Raw genomic sequence first — 26,199 nt, 5'->3', positions numbered from 1 at the left:
CTTTTAAATTAATGGGATTGTGTTTAAAAATCATGAGGTTTTTTGTAAACAAGGATAATTTACGCTTCTTTTTAATTTTTTTTAAAGACTTTAAGGGTGGTCACTTTTCCAACTTTTCTCATCCAACAGCAGGGCCAGAAACTCTCTTTACAAAGTAAGAAAGCTGGCAGTCTCATATAATCAATTAAAATAATCTCTATCTTCTATCTATTGCTTTTCATCTGTGTTGATCCCAATGTGCTTTAAAAACAAGGTCAGTATAACTACCCGCATTTTAGAGATGGGGAAACTGAGGCACGACATGGTGAAGTGACTGCTCAAGGTCACTCAGCAAGCCAGAAGCAGAGCCAGGAATAATCACCTAACACTAGGAGCTGGGGCTTTAAGAGAAACACCCAATGTCCAAGACTTGCAATAAAATGATTAAATCCGGCAACACTGAAATGCTAAAAAACATTAATTAACCACCAACCCGCACAAAAAAAAAAATTTTTGTTATCCTTCTATGGTTGGAGTTTAAAGTGGAGTGGAACAGTCAGCCTCAAGGGCAGAACTTTTTGTTAAAGAGTAGCCAATTCAAAAGGCTCTAAAATCCGCAGGCATACTCAGACTGTCCTGAAAATTGCTTGGCTTCATTAAGCCTAGGGGAAGAATTAGTGACCTGTGTTTAGGGTAATTTGATCCAATGGTTCCCAAGATTCTGCCCCACACAAAATTAGCTTCTTTTAGTCTTCAAAATGCACTAAAATCCACATACACAGTGAGATCATCTTGATTGCTGGTAGACCACCAACAGGAGCTGGAGTAGGAGTTGTGCTGCGAATTTGAAGGAATTTGGTGAAGGGGTTCTAGGGACAGAACCCCCCCTTCTACCCTCAACACAAGTGAGCTGCTTACAGTTTTCAGATTCCAGAGTAGCAGCCGTGTTAGTCTGTATTCGCAAAAAGAAAAGGAGTACTTGTGGCACCTTAGAGACTAACAAATTTATTTGAGCATAAGCTTTCGTGAGCTACAGCTCACTTTATCGGATGCATTTGGTGGAAAAATTGGCTTTCAGATTACCATCCATGCATTTTGGTAATCTGCCTTAAAAGTAGTGCACCCCAGGATATGGGGGAGGTGAACACCCCACTGAGATGAATGGGGCAGCTCACACTCACTGGTATGGCATCAAGATAAATCTGTCAGCTGAAAGCACCACACTGAGATGAATGAGGCAGCTCATACCTCTACTGCAGAGCCCCTTTCCCCTCTAGCCCCGTGGGGGGATGGAGAGGTCAGGAGGGAGACAGAGCTGGTAGCTGAGTGGGAGGTGCAAGTCTCTCCTCCCCACGTAACCCTATTTCTGGGTATTACCACAGGAGAGATTTACTTTAGCCCTCTAATTCCCATTTTTCAAAGGAATAAAATGGTGTCAATCCTGGTTTTCAGAATCTTAAAGGCTGTTCTACACATGGAGTTGCTCTTGATTAAGGCAGGGTGTGAATTTAAAGTAGAACAGCTATTCTGAAAAACTCCATGTGCGGATGCTCTTATTCTGTAATTCACATCTTTAATACAGACTAATTTTTCTGAGTGCCCCCATGTAAACAAGACTTTATTGTAGAATAAAAACATACAACACAGGAAGTTATTCTAAACTATTCCGCTTTAAATTCATGCCCTGCCACAAACGGGATTAACATCCCCATGTAGACAATCCCTAAAAATGCCCACTTCTGGAGTTATAATCAGGAAAACTACACATGTACATAAACCCTCAGGCGCTGTCTACACTGTAGACTCCTGTCGACACAGGTTTATGGGTTGGGGTTGTGAAGCAGTGTGATCCCTGACTCACAAAGGTGTGCCAGCAAAGCTCTTAGCAATACTCCTCTTCTACTGGTATAGCTCTTTCACTTGAAGACCTGGTCTAAATTTACCATTGATATGAGCAGAGCTGTTTCACCAGGTGTAGTTTTGTTACCCACATACCTGTTCTAAGCTTGAGAGTAGATGGATTTATATTGGCATGTGCGCACTTTTATCTCCACCAGGAGGATTTGCCCGTGTAGTTAGACTGGTCCAGCTATGGCAGAAAAGCTTTTCTAGTGTATACAAGGCATCCGTTGGAAGTGCCAGCAAAAGCACCATCTTTTCTTGCTGGTATAAACTGTGTTCACACTAAGAGGGTTTCTGGTCTAGCTATTATAGTTACCCTGGCAAAGCATGCACAGTGGTAAACAGAAGCCAAGAACTCTTCTTCTGGAATAAGAACGTCCATATGTGGGGTTAATCTGGACAACACTGTGTATAAGCAGGCCTTAAGTCTAGGTGCCTTCTGGGCTCTGGGAGATGTGAAGGAAATTCCAGGGCAGTGAACAGAGAGATGGTGGGGCTTACTCCCCTCCAGGTCCCTGAGGATTTTACAGCTAGGATCAGGGTATGGCCAACAGAGCTTCTGTCAGTGAGAGGACAAACCCTGCAGCAGCGCCCGCTTCCTGTGGGACTTTTTGGGGCCTCTGCCCCACATTGCCCCCTGCATTGGCACGCTCAGAGGCACCATCGCAGGGTGGGAACAAAGCTGTTTGCTCGACCCCGGAGCGTTAAAAGCCTGCTTGCCTTGCTCCATTTCTGCTCTTCATTCAGAGGTCACTGCTTGAAGTCAGCGCCATGCCCCTGGTCTCAGGGCTGCAGCCTATGGCCCAGGACCCAGTCTTCACAAAGGAAGCTGAGCCCCAGTGGGATTCAAATAAAACAGGCACATTGAGGCAGGGGCAGGGTTTATTCGACATCCAGGGTCACAAAGAAACGAAGAGGAGTCCTGACAGACAGGCAGACTGAGGAGGGATGGGAGGACAGAGGCAGAGAAAAAAGCAGGTGTGTATGGGGATGGCTAGAAAGTGTGGAGACAGACACCAGGTAGAAATATGTAATGTTATCAGTGAAAGGACAGGGTGGGTAGATGAGGACAGACACTGCAGGGGGAGGGACAGACAGCTGGGTGGGTGACCGGTCAAATTCATTCTCCCCAGAGAGATGCCCAGAAACATTAGTCTCTCTGACCCATGTATTAGTCACTGCTGTGCTTTCCAGGGGCTCAACCCAGCCAGCCTATGCAGGGCCACGTCTCACACCCAGATGGTCCAGTGCAGCTCCAAGGTGTCTGAGAAGTGCAGGGAGAAATGCCCACAAAACCGCTCCAATCCTTCCATCAGAGAGCACTGGCTCACCTAGTCTAACTTCTGTACAAAGCCCAGTGACTGGTGTCTGGTGAAAGCATCCACCAGCTGGGATTCTCAGCCCTTCCAGCTTGATCCTGAGACCTGGAGCAGCTCAACACATTTTCCTCCAAAAAAGCTTTTTAATCCCAAAGGGGTGTTTCCGCAAAGCCACTTCCCACAGAAAAAGATTTATTGTTTTTTAAACAAAGTCAAAAATTGTATTCTACAAACAGTGGGGGAATTCCTTCTCTCCTCCAGTAGCCCTCCCCTTTCCTTGCCCCAGGAAAAGAGGGAGGGGATGTAAAAGTGAGGGACAGGAGGAATTCCCCCGACTCCCGCTATTCTGAAATGAAACCATTTGACAGTTTCAAAAGTTTAAATAACCCATCACCCGTGAAAAAAGGGGAACCAGAAAAACTAGGGCTCCCTCCCCAAAGTCCCGTTCCCCCCGAAACAGGAAAAAAACAACCAAACAAAAACTAATCAAAATGTTTGAATGAAATTAAAATTGCTCATTTTCTTTTTAAAATAAAATAAAAAAACTGCCCCAAAACAAACCCTAAAATCCCCAAATTTTGGACTGAATTCATAACTCCCAGATAGCTTCCCTGTGGGGCTGGACTCCCTCAGGTCAGTCCTGTCCCAGGAGATGCTAAAACCTTGTCTACACTTAATGGATACGTCAGCCAGGGGTGTGAACAAAACACAGCTACGCCAACAAAGCCCCAGCTCTGCGGGCAGAAAATGGCTTGTCAGCACAACTCATGTTGTTTGGTGAGGTCACGTTCCTCCACAGACAGAAAAACTTCTGGAGATGCAGCGCAAGCTGGCATAGCCTGTGTAGCGTAGACAGACCGTGCAAGTCCCTAGGCTTGCAAGCTGGGACTTTCCCTAACAAAGCCAACATGTGCCTCAAAACTATCTTCTGAACTTGAGTGATGGGTCGAAAGTTTGCTTTACAAAAAGCTTCAACAGAAAATGAACAATTTTTGTTTCTTCAACATTTTAAACTTTTTAAATTGTTTTTGTTTCAAAATTCGAAACAAGTTTTGTTTCAAAGTGTTTGTAAACAAACATTTACGTCATTAAAAAAAGGATTTTCTTGGTTTTTCCTTCTCTCACTTATTTTTTTTTTTTTTAATTAATTCCCTTTCTCTCCTTTTTTACCTCACTGGAGGAAAAAAAAAAAAAAGTAGAACAATGATCACTTTTTTTTGTTAAAACGTTTTTTTCTCACTGGGAAAATGTAGACACGAGAAATAAAGGGGTTCTTCCTCCCATTCTCCAACTTTAAAAACCTTTTAAACTCCTTTTTCCCCCCATAGAAAAAGCAAGAAAATAAAAATGTGAGAAAGTTGACATTTCCCCACAATTTCAAACCAAAAATTTGCAATATTTTCCCCTTCAAAATATTTTAAATTGTTAAATGTTTATGGGAAGGGGGGAATCTATATGTTTATAGAGGTGGAATCCTATTTTTCAGCAAAACATTTTTGTCCAAAATCCAATGAGCCCACCCCCCAGGGCTATTATGCTAGTAACAGGTATACAGCAGTAGCACACAAAGAGCACAGCAGGTTGGGGGCCCACTTGGTCCAGGAGACACAGAATATCCAACTGTCCCCACCTCAAGCAGCTTGCGATCTAAGGGGTGAATTTAAAATGGAGCCATTAAACCAGATTAAATCCCTGTATGGATGCTCTTATTCAGAATTAAAGTGATGCTAATTCAGTTGATTTTAATTTACAACCAAAATGAATTAAGCTAAACTGTATTCAGCTCACTTTAATTCTAAATAATAAAAGCGTCCACACAGGGGTTTAATGCACTTTAAGGAATCTACTTTAAAAGTGAATTCAGATTAACTTTTCTGAGTAGACAGCCCCTGAAGTATCATCTACATGGGGAAATTGCATCAGTCTAACGCAGCCAACCTGCGAATTCCAACACAGACATCCAAGCCAGAACAAAACATGGCACTGTCTCTCATCTGGGTTTAGAAGTGGCTTATTTCTAGGGTGACCAGATAGGAACTGTGAAAAAACGGAACAGGGTGTGTGTGGGGGGTAATAGGCGCTTATATAAGAAAAAGTCCCAAAAAAGGGGCTGTCCCTATAAAAACAGGACATCTGGTCACCCTACCTATTTCAGTTTAGTTTACAATTGGGAACAGGAATTGTAGCGTCCAACATGGTCCAGCGCCAGGTTCAAACCAATCAGCGTGTAACCCAGGGGTTGCTGTGGCCTGCCAAAATCCCCATGCCCCCCATTCCCCCCCCAAGTTATTTGCTGTGGCCGCCAAGCTCCCCCCGAGTGCGCCGCATTCCCGCTCCTCCGCCTACCTCCAGGCGCTTCCCTCCGCCAAACAACTGTTTGGCAGCGCTTAGCTTTCCAGGAGGGAAGGGGGAGGAGCGGGGAGCCTCATCCTCAGGGGAGGAGGCGGAGAAGAGGGAGGGCAGGGACAGGGGCGGAGTTGGGGTGGGGACTTTGGGGAAGGGGTTGGAATGGGGGCGGGGAAGGGGTGGGAAGAGGCAGGGCAGGGGCAGGGCCTCATGGAAAGGGTGGAGTGGGGCAGGGCCAGGGGCAGTGGGGGGCGAGGGTGTCAGTGATGCAGCCCTCGTGCTAATGTGCTAGTCCTCATGTGGCCCTCGTGGTGATTTGAGTTTGAAATCCCTGGTGTAACCGGTGCAACGTTCCCATGCAGATAAAGGCCAAAAACCTTCCAAACTCTGCAGGCGGGTGAAGTAAGATGGGGTGACTTAGTAGAATGTAGGCAGTGCTTAGCCACCGGCCAGCACAGCCCTCCAGCTGCCTGCAGCAGTGCACACAGGGTTCGGAGGAGGCCAAGGGGTATCTTTAGGGAGCTTTCCCCAGAGCTGAGAGGCAAGAATGGAAGCTGGGCACATGGTTGTCTGTTCCCTCTGGGAATGACGCTGACCTGAGCTGAGAGACAAGGGGAGTTGGGGTCTTTGCAAACCCCAGTCCTGACTGTAAAACGCTCCCCCAGCTGCACCAGTTACTCAACGCAGTCTATGGCCCCATCACCAGTGTCTATACCTCTGTGTTGTCAGCATGCTTCCCCTGCGGCCGGAGACATTGAGGCCCAGATGTTCAGAGCTCCCTAAGGGAACTGGGTGCCCAGTGAATGGGGAACTCAGTGCCTGAAGCCCCCAGAAAGCTTAGAAAAACTGAGTCCTGCCCACGCTGACAAGAGAATAAATCTCCCATCAGTGGTGCAGCCTAGAAGGTTACAGCAGTGGGCACTGGGAGCCAGGAGTCCTGGGTTCTTTCCCGGGCTCTGGGAGAGGAAGGACCACACCATGGTGCCCTGCTCCATAAGCAGAGATGCAGTGAGTGCAGATTGCAGACATGCATACGTTTAATAAGATGAGGAGCCACAGAGAGTGAGTACACAATAAAAGCCAATACAGGCTGAGGGATGGGGGCTGGGCACCTGGCCAGGAACACACAAACAGGATGTGGGGGGGTCCCCAGTTGGGACCCACAAGCCCCAGGGAAGGGTTGCGGGGGGTCTCGCTGGGGCCTGGGCAGCAAGAGATGCAGCTGAAGCGAGAAGGCACTGACGAGGGGAGATTCCAGACCCGGCTCTGCCTCTGCCCCCCACCCCAGCTTACAAGAAGGAATGTTTGGGGGGGGGTTGAACCACGGGCAGGATCTTTAACCACCTCCCAGGCATGAGTCAGGGGACACCTGTTCCTCTCTATGGGGTCGGGACAGGAGTCATGAGCTCCCTCCCACCTCCACAGCTCAGGAAGGGAGCCACCTTCCCCACCAGGGACCGGGGTGGGCTGGTCTCAGTCCCAGGGGAGCAGAGGATGACCCCCTCACCCCACTCCAGGGGCACTGGCATGCACCAGAGTGCGCAACGAGGGGCTCAACAGCAGCCTGAGCTGTCTCCTGAGCCTTGGGGGCTGTGGCGAGAGCCGGCGCCAGGGGCTGTGCCTGACGGCTGCTGGGGCCCGATCTTGATGCCATTCGCCTAGAAGAGAGAGAGGAGGTTACTAAGGTGTGCACAGGGGATGGTGCTGCCGCCGGGGGCCCTGCAACAAGACACTGGGTCTGGGAATGGGATCCCATCTCCCCTAGAAGATCTCACAGAGCTCCTGGCCCCTAGGGGAAGGGACCCAGGCATCCGAGATAGCAGCATGGGGCACTCATTCCCACAGCATATGCCTGGGAGAGGAAGTGGGAACCCAGGTGTCCAGGACAGCAGTGCCAGGGAACCCCCAAGCCATGAGGCCCTGCAGGCCCCGGGGGATGAGCAATGGGGCCCAGGTGGGGCAGGGAGTGAGGGGGTCCGGCTCACCTCGTTGTTGACATCAAAGAGCCCTTGCTGAATCTTCCTGTAGATTTCCTTGGCTGTGTCAATGAAGGCCTGAAAACCCAACACATGTGGGGCTGAAAGCAGGCTGGCCTGGGGGCGTCTCTCCCCTACACCCAAGATGTGGTTCCCAGGTGCACCCCCTAGCCCTGCTGTAAGGACAGGGACTCCTGGGTGTAACAGGGTGTGGAGTGGGGGACTGTGAGAAGTTATCCCAGGTCCCCTCTGCCACTGGCAGCTGTCTTGGCCAAGCGGAAGGTGTGGGAATGGGGTGGGCAGAACAGGGAAGAATGGGGTGGGAGAGCGGGTGGGCAGGCGGGGGGACATGGTGGGAGAGCAGGTTGGGGGATAGGGCAGGAGAGCAGGTGGGCAGATGGGGGGGACTGCAGGAGAGCAGGTGGGAAGGGGCAGTCCCGGGCCATCATCCCAGCCCCCTTTCCCCTTGGTCACCTCCTCGACGTTGGTGGATGTCTTGGCTGAGGTCTCCATGAAGACCAGCCCATGTTCCCGAGCGAAGGCCTCTCCCTCTGCTTTCTGCACATCCCGCCGGGACTCCAGGTCACTGCAGGGACACCAGGGATAGGGGGTGAGCATGGCTGGGCAGGGGTCCTGCCCCAGTGAGTCCTACGGCCCCCAAGGGCAATGCTGGAAGCCCTGCCCTCGGCTGTGGAGCCTTTCCTGGCAGGGCTGAACATGCTTCACCCTGGATCCCTGCACCGTCCAGAAAATTCCCTTACTGAGAGCCAGCTTCCCATCTGACCCAGCAGATGTCAGCCCTGCCCCCACCCACCCCCTGGGGGTTCCTGCACCCCACGGAGATGAGAAACCCCCTGGCAGCTCCCCCAGCTCCTTGACAGAAGGTCTCTGCATGGACCTGACCTGGCCTGGACCCCAACCCCCTCAGTTACCTCTTGTTACCGATAAGCATGATGACCATGTTGGAGCTGGAATGCTGCCGAGCGTCCTCCAGCCACGAGGTCAGGTGGTTAAAGGTCTCCCGCCTGCGGGGAAGAGAGGGGTTGGGAGGCGCTGTGGGGACAGACAGGCTTTGAGCATGTGAGGGAGGGGAGTGTGGGGTGAGGGAGCCAGGCCCTACCTGGTGATGTCATAGACCAGCAGCGCTCCGGCTGCACCACGGTAGTAGGAGCGGGTGATGGAACGGAAAGACTCCTGCCCGGCCTGGATGGGAGAAAAAGGGGGTGAATGCAGCTGCTCACCTGGCTCCACTTCCCTGCTGGGTCCCCTGGCTCTCCAAGTCACCCTATTTCCTGCATCACACCCACCTCCTTCCCGTACAACTCTCTCTAGCACCCTCCACACAACCACACCCCACAGCCCCATCACTCCCACTGCTCCTAGCTACCTACCCCCACACCTCCTTAGATACATATCCTAGCTCCATTTCTCCCCACAACTGTGAATGCAGCCTCCCTGCCAGCGTCTGCCCCGTCTCACCGTGTCCCAGATCTGCAGCTTGATCTGTTTGCTATCAATGTTGATCATCCGAGCTCCGAACTCCACACCTGGCAGAAAGACACAACATCAGAAACCATCAAAAGGGGGGCCCAATGGGGCAGGCGCAGTATAGTACACAGTTCCACCAGCGCCCCTCACTCCCGACCCACAGCTGGGGGCTCACCCCCTCACTCCCGATCCGCAGCCCCTGCTAGCTGAACCCTGCCGGTGGCCTTCAATCCCGACCTGCAGCCCCTGCTAGCGTAGCGTAGCCCAGCCCAGCCCAGCCAGCCGGTGTCCCCCAATCCCGACCCGCAGCCCCTGCTAGCCCAGCCCAGCCCTGCCCCCCCAGCCAGCCGGTGCCCCCCCGCTGTCACCGATGGTCAGGTCATGGACGGGCTGGAAGCGCTTGTCCGTGAACTGCAGCAGGAGACAGGATTTCCCGACACCTGGGGGCACAAAATGAGATTCTCAGGCCCGGCCCCGCCTGGGGGCTGAAGCTGCGTTTCCCCCCGGCCCGCCCCGCACTATGGGAGCGCGGGGCCAGGTGGGGTTGGGGGTAGGCAGTGAGCCCCCCCCGCTGGGCCAGCGCCCCTCCCCCACAGGACCGCTGGGCCAGCGCCCCTCCCCCACAGGACCGCTGGGCCAGCGCCCCTCCCCCACAAAACCCCTGGTACCAGTGTCCCCGATGATGATGTATTTGAAAAGATAGGCATAAGACATGACGCCCCAACCAGGTCCGCCAAGGGCCTCTCTGTCCCCGCCCAATGTCCGACTCTACTGCTCTACATCTAGTAGCCGCTCTATCCCCACCCTGTGCCGTCTCCAGTCTCCACTGCACTACTTCCGGCGAGTGGCGCCGCTCTATCCCAGCACGGGGCCTATTCTATGTTCTACTTCCGGTACGCTCTATCCTCCACCCGGTTGCCGACTCTATTATCCACTTCCTGCGCCGCTCTATCTCTGGGATAGCTAAACTCGATTGCTCTCCAGCTGGAAGCCGCTTTGGCCGGCCGCGCGTCTCCACTCCCAGCTCTACGGGAGGGCTTGGGGTTTACACCGGAAGTGACGCCAAACAGCGGTGGCGGGGGGAGTACCGTGCTGCTGGGAGCAGAGGAGGGTGGCGATTTCCGGCTCCGGGAGAGGGCTCGGGGTGGGGGGTGGGAGTGTCGCTTACAGACTCGCAGGCGGTGGCGGCGGCTGGGACCATGGAGGTGAGGGGGGCTGAGGAGGAGGTTGGGTTGGGAGGCAGGGCGGGGGGGTTGCAGGGAGCAGGGAGGTGGCTGCGGCCTTGAGGGGCTGGGGAGGTGGCAGGGGGGTGATTGCAGGGAGCTGGGGGGCAGGGATGTGGCTGGGGCCTTCAGGGGCTGGGGAGGTGGCTCTGGGACCTGGCCTGAGCTGTGTCCTGTTCTGATGCTATTTCTCTTGGGCTGGCATCAGGCGTGTCTCCATTAGGGCATGTTGGCAGCAGAGCTGCACTGATGTCCGGCTCTGTCAGCGCACCCGTGCTAGTGTAGATGAGACCTTACATCAAAGTAATGAAGGGGCTGGATTGTGACTGATACCTGCCTCCCGCTGGCGTGAAACTGGTTCAGGCAGTTCGATTCGCACCTGTAAACTTACCTGCCCACCTGAGCACTCGCGAACTCACATCACTTTGACTGAACCTGTGTAAAATCCCATCCTCAAAGAGATCTTTGCCTGTGGGTCAGGCTGAAATCCCAGATCCCTAGGCCACTTTAGAAGCACAAAAAGGCTGTGAGCCAGGTCTTGTCAACACTTAAACATGGTGGTGTCTTGGCCATGTCAGCAGCGTTAAGGCAGCAAACCCCTCACCCAGTGTAGAGATAGCTCTGCTGGTATAAAATGTTTGTGCTGGGGAAGTGAAACAAGCTCTCCTAGCATATCTTTTATATCAGTTTCACTGAGGCTCCTGTGGGGGTTTTTCTTGCATAAATGTCACACCCGTAACAGACATAGCTCTGCTCCTAAACCTTTTAGACCAGGGCTTTGCTTTAGCTCAGCTTACATGGGTTAAACTGCAGGCTGTGGGCTTGTCTGCGCATGGACTTGTTCAGGAATAGCCCTGCAAGAAAGTGGATTCAGCTAAACAGGAACAAGCTAAAGTACTTCTTTTGGCTTCCTGTCTCCAGAGTATCTGAGTGCCTGACAATCTTGAATGTATTTCTTCTCCCAGTGCTCCTGAGAGGCAGCGCAGTGCTATTAGGCCCTCTGTACAGACGGGGAACTAAGGCAGAGAGGCTCAGGGCTCCTCTGCCTGCATGGGACACTCAGAAAAATTAATGTGAATTCATTTAAAATGGATTAGTTAAACCACATTAAATACATATGAAGATGCTTGCTCTTATTCAGAATTAAAGTGGCCTCAATTCAATTTAACCTAACTCACTTGGAAGTTAATTAAAGTGAATTAGGACTACTTGTATAAGACTATCCACACAGGAGTTGTGTGCAGTTTAGCAAATCCACTTTAAATTCACACTTGTAGTTAAATTAGATTAACTTTTCTGAGTGTCCCATTTAGACAGACCCTTAGTGACTTGCCTCAGGTTCCACAGGGAGTCTGTGACAAAGCAGGGAGTTAATACATTTGGAGTAACTTGTAGTTTAAATTCTCCCTGCCTCAGTCTGGATTAATTTTCAAACCTAGATAAATGCTAAAACCTTTGAAGCCAGTATGTAGCCTGGCGGCTTGTTGTGCTAGTTTAAGAGAATTGAGGAAGAAAACACAGTCTTCATTCTTCGGTTGTTTGCAACAAGTCAGAGACAGTTTATTCTCAAGCAATTGCAAGGGGGAGAGTGCACAGGGACAGAGATTTCCCCTTCCTAGGCAGGTCTCCGCCTGATAAACAATTAAGGCATTTATACCTTTTGTTGCATTCAATAATGATCAATATGTCTTGTTTATACATATTCCTTCCTGATATCTTACTTTTCTCAGCAGTTCCTGCTGCAGTCTGCATTCCATTCTTATCTAACACAAGGTCAAAATAGCATCTCTCACAGTTTTTCCACTCTCCCAGGCCCTACCTTAAAGTCTCGCATTTAGAGTTAGCCTGACTCTTGCTCTATTCCTAAGAAACTAAGATGTCTGCATTCAAATTCCCTTTATCTCTTTTTCCACTTCCACAGATTGGTTTAAATTCAGTTAAACCAGAACAGAAACATGTGGATGGCCTTATCTCCCATTAAAGCCAGTTTATTTTGAGTTGGTTAACTGGTTATTTCGGGTGGCCCCAAACTGAAATGTACCTGCTTTAATTCATAAGGAGGGCATCTCTATAAGGCTCAGCACTGGGGTAACTGAATTGGTTTGGAAAATGGTTCAAAGTAAATCCCTGGCACTTTTAATTGATTTTAAGGCCAGCAGGGACCCTGTGTATCACAGACCAGACAATTCTTCGCAGTTCCTGCTGGAAGGTCTCCGGGCTGTCTCTGAAGCCCTCATGAGATGGAGATTCTACCACCTCCCTTGGGAGTTTGTTCTAGTGGTTAATTACCCTCATTGTTTAAAAAAAACAAACAAAAAAACCCCAAAATGGTGCCTGATTTCCAACGTGGAATGTGCCTAGCCCAGCTTCCAGGGCCAGGTTCTGGTGTATGCAGGTGAGGTTGGCATGGTTGCCTGTGTCTTACTGGAAAGCCCCATTAACACCCCCGGGACTCCTTCGAAAGGCCCGGCTGCAGATGGCAAGGGCAGGTATTTGCCCCTCGTTGCTGCCTGGACTGGGTGCCAGTCACCCCATGTACAGGGCTGACTGCCATAGCGAGGGTACGTGGGCTGGGGTTTGCATAGAGATCGAAGACACAGGCTGCTCTGCTCCCCCTCCCTCACCAGCCCACATCTCTTCTCTCCCCCGTAGTTCCCTGGAGGAAACGACAATTACCTGGCCATCACGGGTACAGCCCATCCCTTCCTGTCGGGGGCGGAGGTGAGAAAACGGGTGATGGATTTGGGGTGGGAGCTGAGCAGAGCAGGGTCTGTGGGAGGAGGCACATGGACGGAGGCTGGAACTGGGAGACCCAGGCTCACCTGGGAATGAGTGACTAGGAGAGGCAGAGAGAGGAAACCAAGACGGTTCCTTCAGCAGCATTGCAAGAAGGAGCTGTGGCTCAGCCAGAGTGGACCACGTCCCCATGCTTCTCAGTGTGAACCTGGCCAGGCTGGGTCTAGCTCGGGTTGGAAGAGGCTGGGGATTTGCTGGGGTGAAGCAGGGGGGCTGGAGCCCAGAGGCTTGGTCGTGGAGCCATGTGGCTGATTCTGGTGGGACCCCGGGGGGGTCTGTTTCACTGAAGGGACTCCTCCGAGGGATGGTTTAAAAGATGGGGTGTGGCACAGATCCTCTGGATCACTATGGGGCAGCAGAGTGATGGAGCTGGGCCCTGGCCGGGGGACGGGTAGTGAGGGACACCAGGGAGATGGGGGCTGGGCCCTGGTCGGGGGAGGGGGTAGGGGGGCACCAGGGTGATGGGGGCTGGGCCCTGGCCGGGGGAGGGGGCAGGGGGGCACTGGGGCACCGAGTTCAAGTCTCCAACCTCTCTGTAGACGTTCCACACCCCCAGCCTGGGGGATGAGGAGTTTGAGATCCCGCCCATCTCCCTGGATGCCGATCCCTCGCTAGCTGTCTCAGACGTGGTGGGGCACTTCGATGACCTGGGGGACCCCAGCAGCGCGCCGGACACCGGCTTCTCCACCCAGTATGGCGTGCAGGCCCTTGACATGCCCGTGGGCATGAACCACAGCCTCATGGAGCAGGGCGGCGGGCTCCTGACGGGGGGGCTGGCCATGGTGAGGGGCTGGGGCTGGGCAGGGGAGGGTGGGTTGCTTTGCAAGGCGCTGCCCTGTAGTGCCTGGCTGTGGGGTGTGGAGGAGCCTGGGCCCCCTAGGGGCTGGCTTGGGATGTACGTGCTGGGAGGACCAGGGCTGGTGCCCTCTAGCAGCAGGCTGGGGTATTGCAGGGGGCTGGTGCTGCTGGGCCTGCATCGGGGGAGGGGCAGTTCCCCCCAGCGCTGGCCCCTCAGCTTTGTGTCTGCCCCCCACCAGGACCTGGATCACTCTATGGGCACCCAGTATAGCACCAACCCGCCTGTCACGATAGACGTGCCCATGAGCCCTGGGGCACTGATGGGCCATGGCCAGCTGACGACCATTGACCAATCTGAGCTGAGCTCCCAGCTGGGCCTGAGCCTGGGGGGCAGCTCCATCCTGCCGCCTGCTGCCCAGTCACCTGAGGAGCGGCTCTCCACCACGCCCTCGCCCACCAGCTCCCTGCAGGAAGACGAACCTGAGGAGTTCAGACGGGTGAGATGCTGCTGGTGCCCTGGGCTGTGCCCCCCCCACGGGCAGTGCTGGCGCCCCTTGTGTCTGTCTCCCTCCCTCCCCCCATGGGCTCTGCTGCAGGCCGGTGCTCCCAGCCACCTGCCTCTCCCACCCCCTGCCATGCTCTGATGGCGCCCTCCATCCTGGCACACACACACACACACACACACACGGAGCTGTGCCAGTGTCTGGTACTCTCTCCTGCCCTCCTGCCCCCTTCCCCCCCACCTGGCTCTGTCAGTGCCCAGCCCTCCTGCTTGCCCCTCGCTCCCTACCCCACGGGCTCTGCCACGGCCTCTCGCTCCCTCCCCCACAGGTTCTGCTGGGGCCCACAGCTCCTGGCCTTTTGGCTCCCACTTGCGTGCTGCTGAATGTGATGCCTGTCTCCAGCAGCAGGTGCCGGCCCAGAAGGCAGCACCGGTGGTGCTGGATGCGGGGCGGAAGCAGAAGCCCGCCAAGAAGCAGAAGAAGAAGAAGGACCCGAATGAGCCGCAGAAGCCGGTCTCAGCCTATGCCCTGTTCTTCCGTGACACACAGGCTGCCATCAAGGGCCAGAACCCCAACGCCACCTTCGGGGAGGTCTCCAAGATCGTGGCCTCCATGTGGGACAGCCTCGGCGAGGAGCAGAAACAGGTGGGGGTGGCATGGGGGGGACTGTGGGGACTGCGGTGGGGAGGGCCGTGAGGGTCTGGGGGGAAGAGCACAGGCAGGTGAGGAGTGGGGGTGGGCCGGGCTAGGAGCAGGGTGGTGGGGTGGGCCTTGCTGCTCACTCCCTGTCCTTCCTTGCCAGGTTTACAAGAGGAAGACGGAGGCGGCGAAGAAGGAGTATCTGAAGGCACTGGCGGCTTATCGGGCTATCCAGGTGTGTCAGATAAGGGGGCCAGGCCCCCCATCCCCCTGCCACAGCTGGCCTGGTCTGCTCCCTTCTCCCCTGCCGAGTCCCTTTGCAGCCCCTCAGCAGGACACACTGGCTCCATGTTGCTGTCCGTCCCTTATCAGGTGTGCCCGGGTAGTGCAAAGGGCCAGCCGGCATGGGGACCCACTGCACTTGGCACTGTATGTATAGTCTCAGGCCGAGGGCAGGGGCTGGCAGCAAGCAGCTGCTCTGTGCCCTGCAGTTCTGAAGGCGGTCTGGGCTCAGCGGACAGAGGGGGCTGGATGAGGAGCAATGTGGAACGAGGTGGAGATGGAGGAGGAGGGAGTGGGTCAAAGAAAACGGCTCAGGGAATTCAGCAAAACTGTAACAAGTTCTTGGAAGGTCCCTGCTTCACTCCCACCCCCTAGGAGGCTCCTGCTAGTCTGTTCTCCCCTGGGTTGCCGCAGGGAGAAGGGGGCAGCCCTGAATGATTCAGAGTCCCCCCCACTTCCCTGCTTTCTCCACTCTTTGGCTAATCTTCCCTCTCCCTCTCTGCAGACAGCAGCCGAGACGGCGGAGCTGGACCTGAACCCAGTGCCGCCCCCAGCAGCTCCCCAGCCAGCTCCAGCCCCCGCGCCGCCCTCGCCAGCCCCCACACCCCCTGCCCCCTCCCCAGTTCTGGAGTCCCCACCGGCTGCCCCCCAGCCAGCACCCAGTGCCGGGAACCTCTGCTCTCCGCCGCCAGCCCAGCCCAGCTTCACCAAGATCATCATCCCCAAGCAGATGCTGCCCTCATCGCTGGCTGTGTCCTCGCAGGGAGGTGTGGTCACTGTCATCCCTGTCACCTCCGTCACCTCCAGGGGGCTGCAGCTGGGCACGGGTGCCACCCAGATAGTTACCCGCTCTGTGCTGCAGGCTGCAGCCGCTGCTGCAGCCGCTGCCTCCTCCATGCAGCTGCCCCGGCTCCAGCCCCCGCCCCTGCAGCAGATGCCCCCGCCCCAGCCCCCTGCCCAGCAGGTCGCTGTCCTGCAGCCCCCCCCGCCCCTGCAGGCCATGCAGCAGCCTGCCCTGCAGCAGAAGGTGCGGCTCCACCTGCAGCAGCAGCCCCCGCCCCTACAGATCAAGATCCTGCCTCCGCCAGCCCTGCAGATCCAGCCTGTCACCCTGCAGCCCGAGGAGGCCAGTCCTGAGCGGCCCAGCCCAGAGCCCCAGGGCTCCCCGGAGCCCGTGGAGATGATCACGGCTGACGTGGTGCCTGAGGTGAGGGGGAGGGAACGGGGGCCCTGCTCCTAGGAGTGGGGAGGGCTGGGCGGAGACACGGTGCCTCCTGTGTCCTTGTACGTCTGCCCTGCCCCGTGGTCGATGGGAGGGCTGGCAGGGCCAAGACCCAGCCCATTCAGTGCTGAGGGGTCTCGGAGAGGCCATGGGATGGGGTAGACTGGAGGGGTATAAATGACCCAGGGGTTCTCTGTGGGTCATGGAGAGGTGATGTGTGGGGACAGGCTGGGTGCAGGGGGGGATAGGCTGGGTGCAAGGGGTCTGAGGAGATGTGTGGGGTTGTGGAGGGCTGATAGGAGGGATAGGATAGGTGCAGGGGGTCTGGAGGGATGCTGTGGGGGCACATGTGGGGTTGCAGAGGGGTGAGAGATCGGGTGCGTGAAGTCGTGGAGGGTTGAGGCAGGACTGGCCTGGGGGTGGGGGGGTGGGCGTGATTTGGGCAGAAGCCCTGGGGCCTCGCACCACAGCCAGTGACCGTCTCTTTCCGCCCCCCCCCCCATGCCCAGGTGGAGTCCCCGACGCAGATGGACGTGGAGCTGGTGTCGGAGTCGCCCATGGGGCTGTCACCCCGGCCCCGCTGCGTGCGCTCTGGCTGCGACAACCCACCTGTCAGCAGCAGTGACTGGGACAATGAGTACTGCAGCAGCGAGTGCGTTGTCAAGCACTGCAGGTGAGGGGGGTGGGCTGTGCCTCCCCAACCTTCTCCTCCCCTCTGTCCTCGTGCAGGTGGCAGGGACCTGGGAGCCTCTCCAGCCTGCTGACACTCACACTCGCTCTGTCTCCCTTTGCAGGGACGTGTTCCTAGCGTGGCTGGCTTCCCGTAACTCCAACAACAGTGTGGTGTTTGTGAAGTGACCGGCACGGCAGGGGTGCAGAGTGCTCCCATTCAGAGTGTGGGGCAGTGCCTGGCACAGATACTGCAGGACAGCGGGCGAGCCCAGCACAGACACTGCAGGGGACCATGGGGAACAATGTCCCCTAGGGGTGGGCAGGAGGTGGGGTGCAGGCACAGGGATGGCACAGACTTTGCTCTTTCTACAGGCCATGCCTCTGGAGCTGATTAAAGTGGGAGGGGCTGGAGCTTTGTGAACTGCTTATTGGGGAAAGGGTCCGGGGGACAGGCTAGCTGCTGGCCTGGCCCCCATCATCACCCCCTGTTCCCTGGCCTGGGTCGCCTTCAGCCAGGAGTTGGGAGCAGAATGGGCTCTGGGGGGGCTGCCTGTGTCCAGCGCCAGCAGCTGCCACCAGTCCCAGAGAGCGAGGCCCAGCACCAGTTTTCTTGTTTTATTATGAAATAGCCCCCTGTCCCCTCCCATTCCCTACATGTTCTTGGGCTTGGAGATGATCCCGTCTGGGTAGCGCTGCTTGAACTGGGCCACCACGTCAGGGTCCAGGAGGTGGATGCCATCTAGCTGGTTGCCCAGGGTGATCCTGGCAAAGAGAGAGGGCAGGGTTAGAGGGGGTGGGGGTTTCTAGTGTCTGGGGTGGGGGTGGGGGGAACACTCACCAGTTGGGCTGCACATTATGAGGGCGGCCAAACAGCTCGATCTTGCGAGTGCCAGGAGAGAGGCGCTCGATCATGCCGTAGATCTCATCCGGCTTGTGACTGGTGGAACGGACCTGCAAGAGGTGGTGGCCATGGGGAAGCTGTGGGGAGCAGGGAAAGAGCCCTGGCCACTCCCAGCAGGGGGGCCAGAGTGTGTGGAGGAGCTGAACTCACCTCGGCTACGATGACGTCGCAGTCCAGGCCCCGGTTGAAGCCTTGGGGGTTCCCCTTGACCCCCACCTGTACAGGAGAGAGAGACGCTGAGCAAGGTGCTGGGGAGACCGCCCCATATTACCTCGGCCAAGGCAGTGCTCCCCCCATACCAGGCAGTGCTCCTTGCCATGGTTCAGCCAGTGCCCTGTCCGCCCCGTGCGAATGATTCGCTGAAGCTGGTTGGTTTTCACCCAGATGATCTCGTCCACCCGCTCATACCTGGGGCAGAAGGAGAGGGGGTTAGGGGCTGAGCGAGAGGGAGTAGGGGTATGGGGGTGAGGGAGACAGACACTCACCCCCAGAGATTGAGGCACTCGCGTCCCAGCTCCATGGCCCTGCGGGGAGAGCAGGGCGGGGGTGAGATGCTGAACGGATCCAGGTACCCTTTCAACCTAGCCTAGACCCCCCCCCCCATTGCCACACCCCACAGTGACCACACACTGCCTGTCCTGCAGCCTGACCCACCCCAGGACCCGTAGCAGGCTCACCCACCTCCTCCCCCAACCGCTACCAGTTTGTGACCCCGAGCCTCTGCTGCGTGCCCCACCCGTACTGGCTGGTGACCCAGAGGCTCAAGCCCCCCACCCCCGATACCAGCTGGGGAGCCAGAGGCTCAATCCCCTTCCCTGCCCCCCCCATACCGGCCAGTGACCCAGAGGAAGAGGAACCCTTCGTCCTGCAGGACGGGGATGTTGAGGCGCCGCATCTCATCATCGGTCAGGGTGCCGTAAGGCAGCTCCATGTGGATGTCCCAAGGCGGGTCAGCCATGACCACCGCGAACTTGCCCAGGATGCTGACGTCCAGATAGCGGATGTCGCAGCAGATCCACTGCGGGGGTGGGGGGAGGTGTCAGAGAGAAACCAAAACTCCCCATCCCCAAGGAGAACAGTCTCCGGCTGCTGATGGTGCAGCAGGGAGCCTCCACCCCACACTGGGACCGCCAGAGCCTCCCCATCCCACAGCTTGCCAGGCTATGTGCCCCTCTCCAGAGACCCGAGAGCCCCACCCCTGTAATGCTGCCCAAAGACCCAATAGCCCCATCCCCATAACACTGCCCAGAGCCCCCGTCACCCCAAACCCTTCCCCAGAGACCCGACAGCCCCCCACCAAACCTTTCCCAGAGATCTGACAGCCCCACCCCCCATAACGCTGACCAGAGCCCTGCTGTCCGATACCACTTCTTGCCTAACCCCCCCACCCCCTTTGATTCACCCAGACATTCCTCCCACCCGCCAGTGATACCTGCGGTGGAAAGAGGCGGTCGATGCTGGGGTCCCCACCCACTGCCTGGGGCAGCACCAGCTCCTGGCCAGCGTTGTGGTCACGCCCTCCAGGGGTGTCCAGGTCGGCACAGGCATCAATCTCGTAGTGGACGTACTTGCAGGTGTCCATGTGGAAGCAGGTGTTGAGGAAGGAGCAGTCGCCCAGAGACTCGTCCGTGTGCTTGTTAATGATGCGCCTGTGGGGAGAGCGGGAAATGAGGGACATCGAACCCAGGAGTCCAGGTGTCTGACTTGCCGTTCCCCCCACTAGACCACTCCCCTCCCAGAGGCAGGGACAGAACCCAGGAACCCTGGCTCCCAGCTCTAACCCACCAGCCCCCACTTCCTTCCTGGATCTGGGGAGAGAACCCAGGAGTCCCAGCTCCCAACGCCCCCGGCTCTAACCCACCAGACCACACTCCCCTCCTCGAGCCAGGGACAAAACCCAAGCATCCTGGCTCCCAGCCCCAGGGCTGGCTCTCACCTGAAGTGCAGTTTGCGGCAGGGTCGCTCAGCATCTGTGGCTTTCATACACTCCTCCTTGGTGCCATAGTCACAGAACTCCTGTACCTGGGCGCGGCCTCGCGAGCGGAACTTCTCCACGATTGACTGCTCCTTGGCCGTGGTTGTGTTCAGCAGCTCCAGGATCTCCTGGCTCACCTGGGGTGGTGGGAGAGCAGTGAGAAGGACCCAGGAATCCGGGGTTCCCTTCCCCCCACTCTACCCCAGTCCCCTCCCAGAGCCAGGGATACAACCCAGGAGTCCTGACTCCCAGCCTCCCCACCACCCTGCTCCTCCCTGTGGGAATAACTGGGGTCTAGCAGACCTTCCCCAACTGCTGGAAACTGGGTAAGGGTTCATAAATGGTCACACAAGCCTGTACCAATGAATGTTTTAACGAGGTGTGGAAAGGAGACAGACTGTATTGGTCCAGAGAAAAAGGTCTCAGGATCCCACCCCAAGCCAGGGTTGAGATCATGTTTGCTCCAACCCACTAAACCCCACTCCCCTCCCAGAGCCACAGAGAGATCCCAGCATTGGGCCCCCAGCCTGTGTTGAGGCTAGGATCCAGGTGTCCAGCTGGTACCTTCTTGCTCTGCTGCTCCTTGGTGGACTGCTGGCTCAGCAGGCTCTCGATCTCCAGGTCCAGGTCCGATGCCTGCTTCCGGGACTTCTTGGCTGGCTCCTTGGCCAGCTCCAAGGTGGTCAAGGCAGAGGGTGTGGCACCAGCTGGGGAAGGAACGGCACCCCCAGCATCCTGCTCCGCCCAGCGCTTCTGGCCCCCAGCGCTGCCTGGTTCAGGGGGGCCTTTCTGCTCGGCCACAGCGCCCATCATGGCGGAGAGCTTGGAATGGTCAGCATAGGTGATCAGAGTGGGCTGCTCCTCGTCATCCTGCAGCAGCCCCCGGCGCACCTCGATCAGCTCCTGAGCTGCGAACTTCTGCAGCAGGCTCTCCACGCTGTGCTGGGTGATGGGGGCCTCCGGCTGTGGGACAGACAGGGTCACGGGGTGGGGCAAGTGTGAAGAGAGATGGGGTCACCCCAGTGCCTGGCAGGGGAGAGAGGGTCCCCATGTGGGGAGAGATGGAGTGCAGCATTGGGAGGCAGGATGGTCAAACTGGAGGGAGGGCGGGGGGCACGTGTCAGAGGATCAGCCAACCCAGGAAACGAAGGAACACCAAACAGGAAACAGAGCAGGCGTTGCTGGGGGAAGGCGGGTGTGTTTTCACATAGATGGGTGGCGGAGGGGAATGGGCTGGGCCCCGGATTGGCAGCAAGAGGGAGGGACCGGGGTCTCACTGTGGAGATGGCCAAGCAGATGGAGAGGGCATCAGTGGGCAGCGCCAGCCCCAGGTCCGAGAGGTGATGCAGCAGCTTCTTCTCTAGCTCAGGGTCAGTGGCCAGCTCTCTAGCTGCGGTGCTGAGTGTGGGGGCTGCGGGCACTGGGCTGTCGCTGCGGAAGGGTGATGCAAGCTCTGGGTTCCTGAGGTCTGGGGAGAGAGATGGGGTGAGGCTGGTGATGTCTGAGTACCAAGAGGGGACACCCCCTTCTCCACCTCCTGCCCTGGCACCTGCCCACAACACCAAATCCCCCACCTCACCCCAATCCCAACCACCACAGGCAACTTCTCCCCCCAGCTCCAGCCAATCAGTCCTGCCCCCTTCCCCACTGCCTCTCACCCCCTGTGCCAGTGGATCCAGCTGCGGTCTCTGCTGCAGTTGCTGTTGACCCCCCTAGTGCCCCAACCCCCTGGCTTCTCCTGCCCCATGGCCCCCAATGCCTTCTGCATTCTTGACCCCCTGTATCCTCAGCACCTTGATGCCCCAGTGCCCTTTGGGGACCACTTGAACCCAAAATGCCCTTTAACTTCTAACCCCAACACAGGGGTCCTGCTTCTGTCACTGCTGCAGCCACCCTCTGGCCCTGCCTCATGGTTCCTAATCCCCCTGCCCCAGTACTCCTGCGTCTGCCCATCTGATCCAGTCATGGCCTTGCTGACCTTTGACCCCCACAGTGCCCCTGGATCTCACAACCAAGGGATCTAGCCTGCACCCCCCCACACGACCATCTACCTCCCTAAGCCCCCACTTCCCCAGCCAAACCCCAGTCCCCATCAAGTCTTGTGCCTGCCGCCCATGTCCATTGTGCCCGTTGGCTCTCCTAGTTACCCCTGATCCCTTGGTATTCTCTAGGCCCCAGTCTCTCATGCCACATGCCCTTTGACCCTGCGACACCCCTGACACCCCCCCCCAAGGAATCCTGCTGGTGTCACCCCTGCCCCCACGTGTCCTTTGCCCCCTGACCTCCTTGCATCACCAATGCCCTATTTGCCACGTGCCCTTTGACCCCTGAACTACATGGCCCCACGCTGCCCTTTGACCCCCACTACCCCCCAATCCCTCACCCAGCGGATCCTGTTTCCGCCGCCGCTGGAGCCGCTCCCGCAGCGAGTCCAGCTGCTTCTTGTGGGCCTGGATCGAGCTCCACGTGTCCGACATGGTCCGGCCCGGCCCGGCGTCTCCGGGCCCGCCGCCCTTCCCCGCTCAGGGAGCCCCGGACACCGGGGTGGACCGCTGCTGCTCACCCGAGCCGCGCAACACCAGTAACCGGAAATGCCTCGGGGGGATTGAGATAAGGAGCGCGCACTTCCGGTTTTTGCCCACACCTCGAATCTGCCGTGGCCATCATATATACTGGCAAGCGACGACCATCTTGGTTATGGGGGTGTGTGTACAGAGCGGCCATCTTGGTTAGGGGTATTTTTTTAAAGCCGCCATCTTGGTTATCTTTCTTTTAAAAGCGGCCATCTTATTTACTGGCAAACGACGGCCATCTTGGTTTTAAAGCCTCACGGCGGCCATTTTTGACTGGGGATGGCTTGGTTGCCATCTTGTTTATTGGCACTGAGACGCTTAGCCGCCTTATAATAGCCATCTTTCTTACTGGCACAAAGGCTTTGGCCCTTGTTGGCTATACTTGGGACTCCACACCAGCCCCACAGGGCAATGGTTGTAGCCATGTTAGAGTCTGGCCCCCATTTGAGGTGGCAGCCCCCCATTGGTCTCTCACATCAAGGTGGTGAATAGAGGACGTGGCAATCTCACTGTTAAACTGTGGCGACCAACAGAGCATTCCTTGCCCAAGCCAATGCAGTGGACCTGTGGAGGCAGCCATCTTGGTCACTGGCCCCTGGGCGTAAAACCCATCCCACTGGTGACTGGGGGAACTGCTTTTCGCAGGCACTAGGGAGGCCGTTCTGGAACGAAGGAGCATGGTAGTGAGCACCTGGCACTGATCCGATCCTGGGGGCTGACCCAGTGATAGTGACCAGCTCTGGGCAGGGATGAAGGCCTAACCCTGCTCCCTCTTCTGCTGCAGCTTCTCCTTTCTCTGGCGTGTTTTAGGCTGGTTTAAGGATAACATTTGCCATTCCTCCAGACCCTTTGTGTCCCCAAGCACATCACCCCCTCAACATGCACCTCTGGAGGGCAGCAGAAGAGTTTCGGGCAGCAGAAAACACACCCCTGGGTGTTTGCCCCATGTGGAGCAAAGGGGAGCGCCAGATTGCCAGGCAGTTCACACCCTAGGATTCAGGACGCCTGAGTTCCAGTCCTAGTTCCGCCACAGACTCACTGTCCTTGACTCTAGCCCTAGGTCCCTCCTGGGGGTAAAGAACTCTTCCCTCCCCCTGAGTTTAGCATGGCACCTGGCCTGAGGGGGCAGCTAATCTGTTTTGGTGAGGGGGCTGGAGAGAGACGGGAAGAGCTGGCAGATGCAGGAGGGAGGGAAAATGAAACAGGGATGGCAAGGTAGGAGGGGAGGGAAGAACAGCTGAGCTGGAGAAGGAAGGGGGGACGACTCTGGGGATTAGTGGTGGCGTTCCCCTCACCAGAGGCCTCCCAAGCAGCTCTGCCTGGGTCAGGCTTAAGCAGCTGAGCAACATTATGTGAAACTGGCAGGGGAGGGGAAAAGAGCTCGGCCTGGAGCCGTGATGCAGGGAGCAGGGCTGGAGACAGGCAGTACTGGTAATCCACTGTGGAGTGTGTGCACCCCCCTCCTGCCCCCCCCCGGTGTCAATCCACAGAGAACATGAGCGTGTTACAGCCCCCAGCCACATGGGCCTGGCTCCTTAACCACACTGGAGGTACAATCTACATACCACACAGACTATGCTGACAGCTTGTGCCACACGCTCTCAAAGAAACTGCAGAACCACCTGATCAACATCCTCTACAGCAAACAGGGAAAGATTAAGAAGGAGCTCTCAAAACTGAATATTCTCATAAAAAAACAACCTTCCACACAAACTTCCTCGTGGCTGGATTTTACAAAAACTGGACAAGCCATTTACAACACACACTTTGCTTCTCTACAAAAGAAAAAGGACACTAAACTATTTAAACTACTACAACAGTGGTTCTCTTAATCCACCCAGCAATATTGTTAATCTATCCAACTATAGTCTTAGCCCAGCAGAAGAATCTGTCCTATCTCGGGGCCTCTCCTGCTGCCCCTCCATCCCCACGAACATGATACAGTTCTGTGGTGACCTAAAATCCTATTTTCGACGCCTCCGACTCAAGGAATATTTCCAACACACCTCTGAACAACATACTAACCCACAGAGAGCTTCCTACCAAGACTACAAAAAGAAGGATTCTGGGTGGACTCCTCCTGAAGGTCGAAACAACAGACTGGACTTCTACATAGAGTGCTTCCACCGAAGTGCACGGACTGAAATTGTGGAAAAGCAGCATCACTTGCCCCATAACCTCAGCCGTGCAGAACACAATGCCATCCACAGCCTCAGAAACAACTCTGACATCATAATCAAAACGGCTGACAAAGGAGGTGCTGTCGTCATCATGAATAGGTCAGAATATGAACAAGAGGCTGCTAGGCAGCTCTCCACCACCACTTTCTACAAGCCATTACCCTCTGATCCCACTGAGTTACCAAAAGAAACTACAGCATTTGCTCAAGAAACTCCCTGAAAAAGCACAAGAACAAATCCGCACAGACACACCCCTAGAACCCCGACCTGGTGTATTCTATCTGCTACCCAAGATCCATAAACCTGGAAATCCTGGATGCCCCATCATCTCAGGCATTGGCACCCTGTCAGCAGGATTGTCTGGCTATGTAGATTCCCTCCTCAGGCTCTATGCTATCAGCACTTCCAGCTATCTTCCTGAGGAAACTACAATCCATTGGTGATCTTCCTGAAAACACCATCCTGGCCACTATGGATGTAGAAGCCTCTACACCAACATTCCACACAAAGATGGACTACAAGCCATCAGGAACAGTATCCCCGATAATGTCACGGCAAACCTCGTGGCTGAACTTTGTGACTTTGTCCTCACCCATAACTATTTCACATTTGGGGACAATGTATACCTTCAAATCAGCGGCACTGCTATGGGTACCCGCATGGCCCCACAGTATGCCAACCTTTTTATGGTTGACTTAGAACAACGCTTCCTCAGCTCTCGTCCCCTAATGCCCCTACTCTACTTGCGCTACATTGATGACATCTTCATCATCTGGACCCATGGAAAAGAAGCCCTTGAGGAATTCCACCAGGATTTCAATAATTTCCATCCCACCATCAACCTCAGCCTGGACCAGTCCACACAAGAGATCCACTTCCTGGACACTACGGTGCTAATAAGCGATGGTCACATAAACACCACCCTATACCTGAAACCTACTGACCGCTATTCCTACCTACATGCCTCCAGCTTTCATCCAGATCACACCACACGATCCATTGTCTACAGCCAAGCTCTATGATACAACCTCATTTGCTCCAACCCCTCAGAAAGAGACAAACACCTACAAGATCTCTATCATGCATTCCTACAACTACAATACCCACCTGCTGAAGTGAAGAAACAGATTGACAGAGCCAGAAGAGTACCCAGAAGTCACCTACTACAGGACAGGCCCAACAAAGAAAATAACAGAACGCCACTAGCCATCACCTTCAGCCCCCAACTAAAACCTCTCCAACGCCTCATCAAGGATCTACAACCTATCCTGAAGGATGACCCATCACTGTCACAGATCCTGGGAGACAGGCTAGTCCTTGCTTACAGACAGCCCCCCAACCTGAAGCAAATACTCACCAGCAACCACACATCACACAACAGAACCACTAATCCAGGAACCTATCCGTGCAACAAAGCCCGTTGCC

General features: G+C 55.8%; 3 protein-coding genes across 11 annotated transcripts; 1 reads left to right on the top strand and 2 right to left on the bottom strand.

Moving 5' to 3' along the window:
• Positions 1-4,346: 4,346 nt before the first annotated feature.
• On the bottom strand, positions 4,347-10,000 carry RAB2B (RAB2B, member RAS oncogene family). Of its 3 annotated transcripts, none has more exons than XM_038369600.2 (8): positions 9,679-10,000; positions 9,379-9,450; positions 9,002-9,069; positions 8,643-8,725; positions 8,455-8,547; positions 7,997-8,108; positions 7,532-7,600; positions 4,347-7,204 (listed from the first exon to the last, which is right to left on the bottom strand). In XM_038369600.2, the coding sequence occupies exons 1-8, from the start codon at positions 9,722-9,724 to the stop codon at positions 7,100-7,102; spliced, it is 648 nt and encodes a 215-aa protein (XP_038225528.1). In that variant the 5' UTR covers positions 9,725-10,000; the 3' UTR covers positions 4,347-7,099. The 3 variants fall into 3 exon arrangements, with proteins under 3 accessions (XP_038225528.1, XP_038225531.1, XP_038225530.1); XM_038369603.2 differs by having other exon boundaries at positions 9,815-9,854; XM_038369602.2 differs by lacking the exon at positions 9,379-9,450 and having other exon boundaries at positions 9,679-9,762.
• An 8-nt stretch (positions 10,001-10,008) lies between these two features.
• TOX4 (TOX high mobility group box family member 4) lies at positions 10,009-17,889 on the top strand. Of its 4 annotated transcripts, none has more exons than XM_038369596.2 (9): positions 10,009-10,215; positions 12,886-12,954; positions 13,569-13,811; positions 14,067-14,324; positions 14,736-14,975; positions 15,133-15,204; positions 15,757-16,458; positions 16,983-17,146; positions 17,268-17,889. In XM_038369596.2, the coding sequence occupies exons 1-9, from the start codon at positions 10,210-10,212 to the stop codon at positions 17,329-17,331; spliced, it is 1,818 nt and encodes a 605-aa protein (XP_038225524.1). In that variant the 5' UTR covers positions 10,009-10,209; the 3' UTR covers positions 17,332-17,889. The 4 variants fall into 4 exon arrangements, with proteins under 4 accessions (XP_038225524.1, XP_038225523.1, XP_043351544.1 ...); XM_038369595.2 differs by having other exon boundaries at positions 14,733-14,975; XM_043495609.1 differs by having other exon boundaries at positions 10,084-10,215; positions 12,886-12,966.
• On the bottom strand, positions 17,746-22,616 carry METTL3 (methyltransferase 3, N6-adenosine-methyltransferase complex catalytic subunit). Of its 4 annotated transcripts, none has more exons than XM_038369597.2 (11): positions 22,405-22,616; positions 21,299-21,489; positions 20,586-20,984; positions 19,983-20,158; positions 19,479-19,695; positions 18,877-19,064; positions 18,532-18,570; positions 18,346-18,454; positions 18,197-18,262; positions 17,984-18,096; positions 17,746-17,907 (listed from the first exon to the last, which is right to left on the bottom strand). In XM_038369597.2, the coding sequence occupies exons 1-11, from the start codon at positions 22,496-22,498 to the stop codon at positions 17,796-17,798; spliced, it is 1,704 nt and encodes a 567-aa protein (XP_038225525.1). In that variant the 5' UTR covers positions 22,499-22,616; the 3' UTR covers positions 17,746-17,795. The 4 variants fall into 4 exon arrangements, with proteins under 4 accessions (XP_038225525.1, XP_038225527.1, XP_043351545.1 ...); XM_038369599.1 differs by lacking the exon at positions 22,405-22,616 and adding an exon at positions 22,169-22,275; XM_043495610.1 differs by lacking the exon at positions 22,405-22,616 and adding an exon at positions 21,681-21,995.
• Between the last annotated feature and the right edge of the window lie 3,583 nt (positions 22,617-26,199).

The sequence above is a fragment of the Dermochelys coriacea genome, chromosome 13 (assembly GCF_009764565.3).
Source record: "Dermochelys coriacea isolate rDerCor1 chromosome 13, rDerCor1.pri.v4, whole genome shotgun sequence".
In the NCBI taxonomy this organism is placed as follows: Eukaryota; Metazoa; Chordata; order Testudines; family Dermochelyidae; genus Dermochelys; species Dermochelys coriacea.
Note: the sequence above shows the minus strand (reverse complement) of the source record. Positions and strands in the feature narration are given on the sequence as shown.

Bases quoted from the DNA above. Each gene is read 5' to 3' on its own strand.
- RAB2B (XM_038369600.2), bottom strand. From the start codon at position 9,724: ATGTCTTATGCCTATCTTTTCAAATACATCATCATCGGGGACACTG. The intron at 8,548-8,642 runs GTAGGGCCTGGC...TCTTCCCCGCAG, and splicing joins CTGGTCTATGACATCACCAG to GCGGGAGACCTTTAACCACC. The intron at 8,109-8,454 runs GTAACTGAGGGG...GTGTCCCTGCAG, and splicing joins ATGCTTATCGGTAACAAGAG to TGACCTGGAGTCCCGGCGGG.
- METTL3 (XM_043495610.1), bottom strand. From the start codon at position 21,789: ATGCAGAAGGCATTGGGGGCCATGGGGCAGGAGAAGCCAGGGGGTTGG. The intron at 19,696-19,982 runs GTGAGAGCCAGC...CTCTCCCCACAG, and splicing joins TGCCGCAAACTGCACTTCAG to GCGCATCATTAACAAGCACA. The intron at 18,263-18,345 runs GTATGGGGGGAG...TCTCCTGTACAG, and splicing joins ATGGCAAGGAGCACTGCCTG to GTGGGGGTCAAGGGGAACCC.
- TOX4 (XM_043495607.1), top strand. The intron at 12,967-13,568 runs GTGATGGATTTG...ACCTCTCTGTAG, and splicing joins GGGCGGAGGTGAGAAAACGG to ACGTTCCACACCCCCAGCCT. The intron at 14,325-14,732 runs GTGAGATGCTGC...GCCTGTCTCCAG, and splicing joins AACCTGAGGAGTTCAGACGG to CAGCAGGTGCCGGCCCAGAA.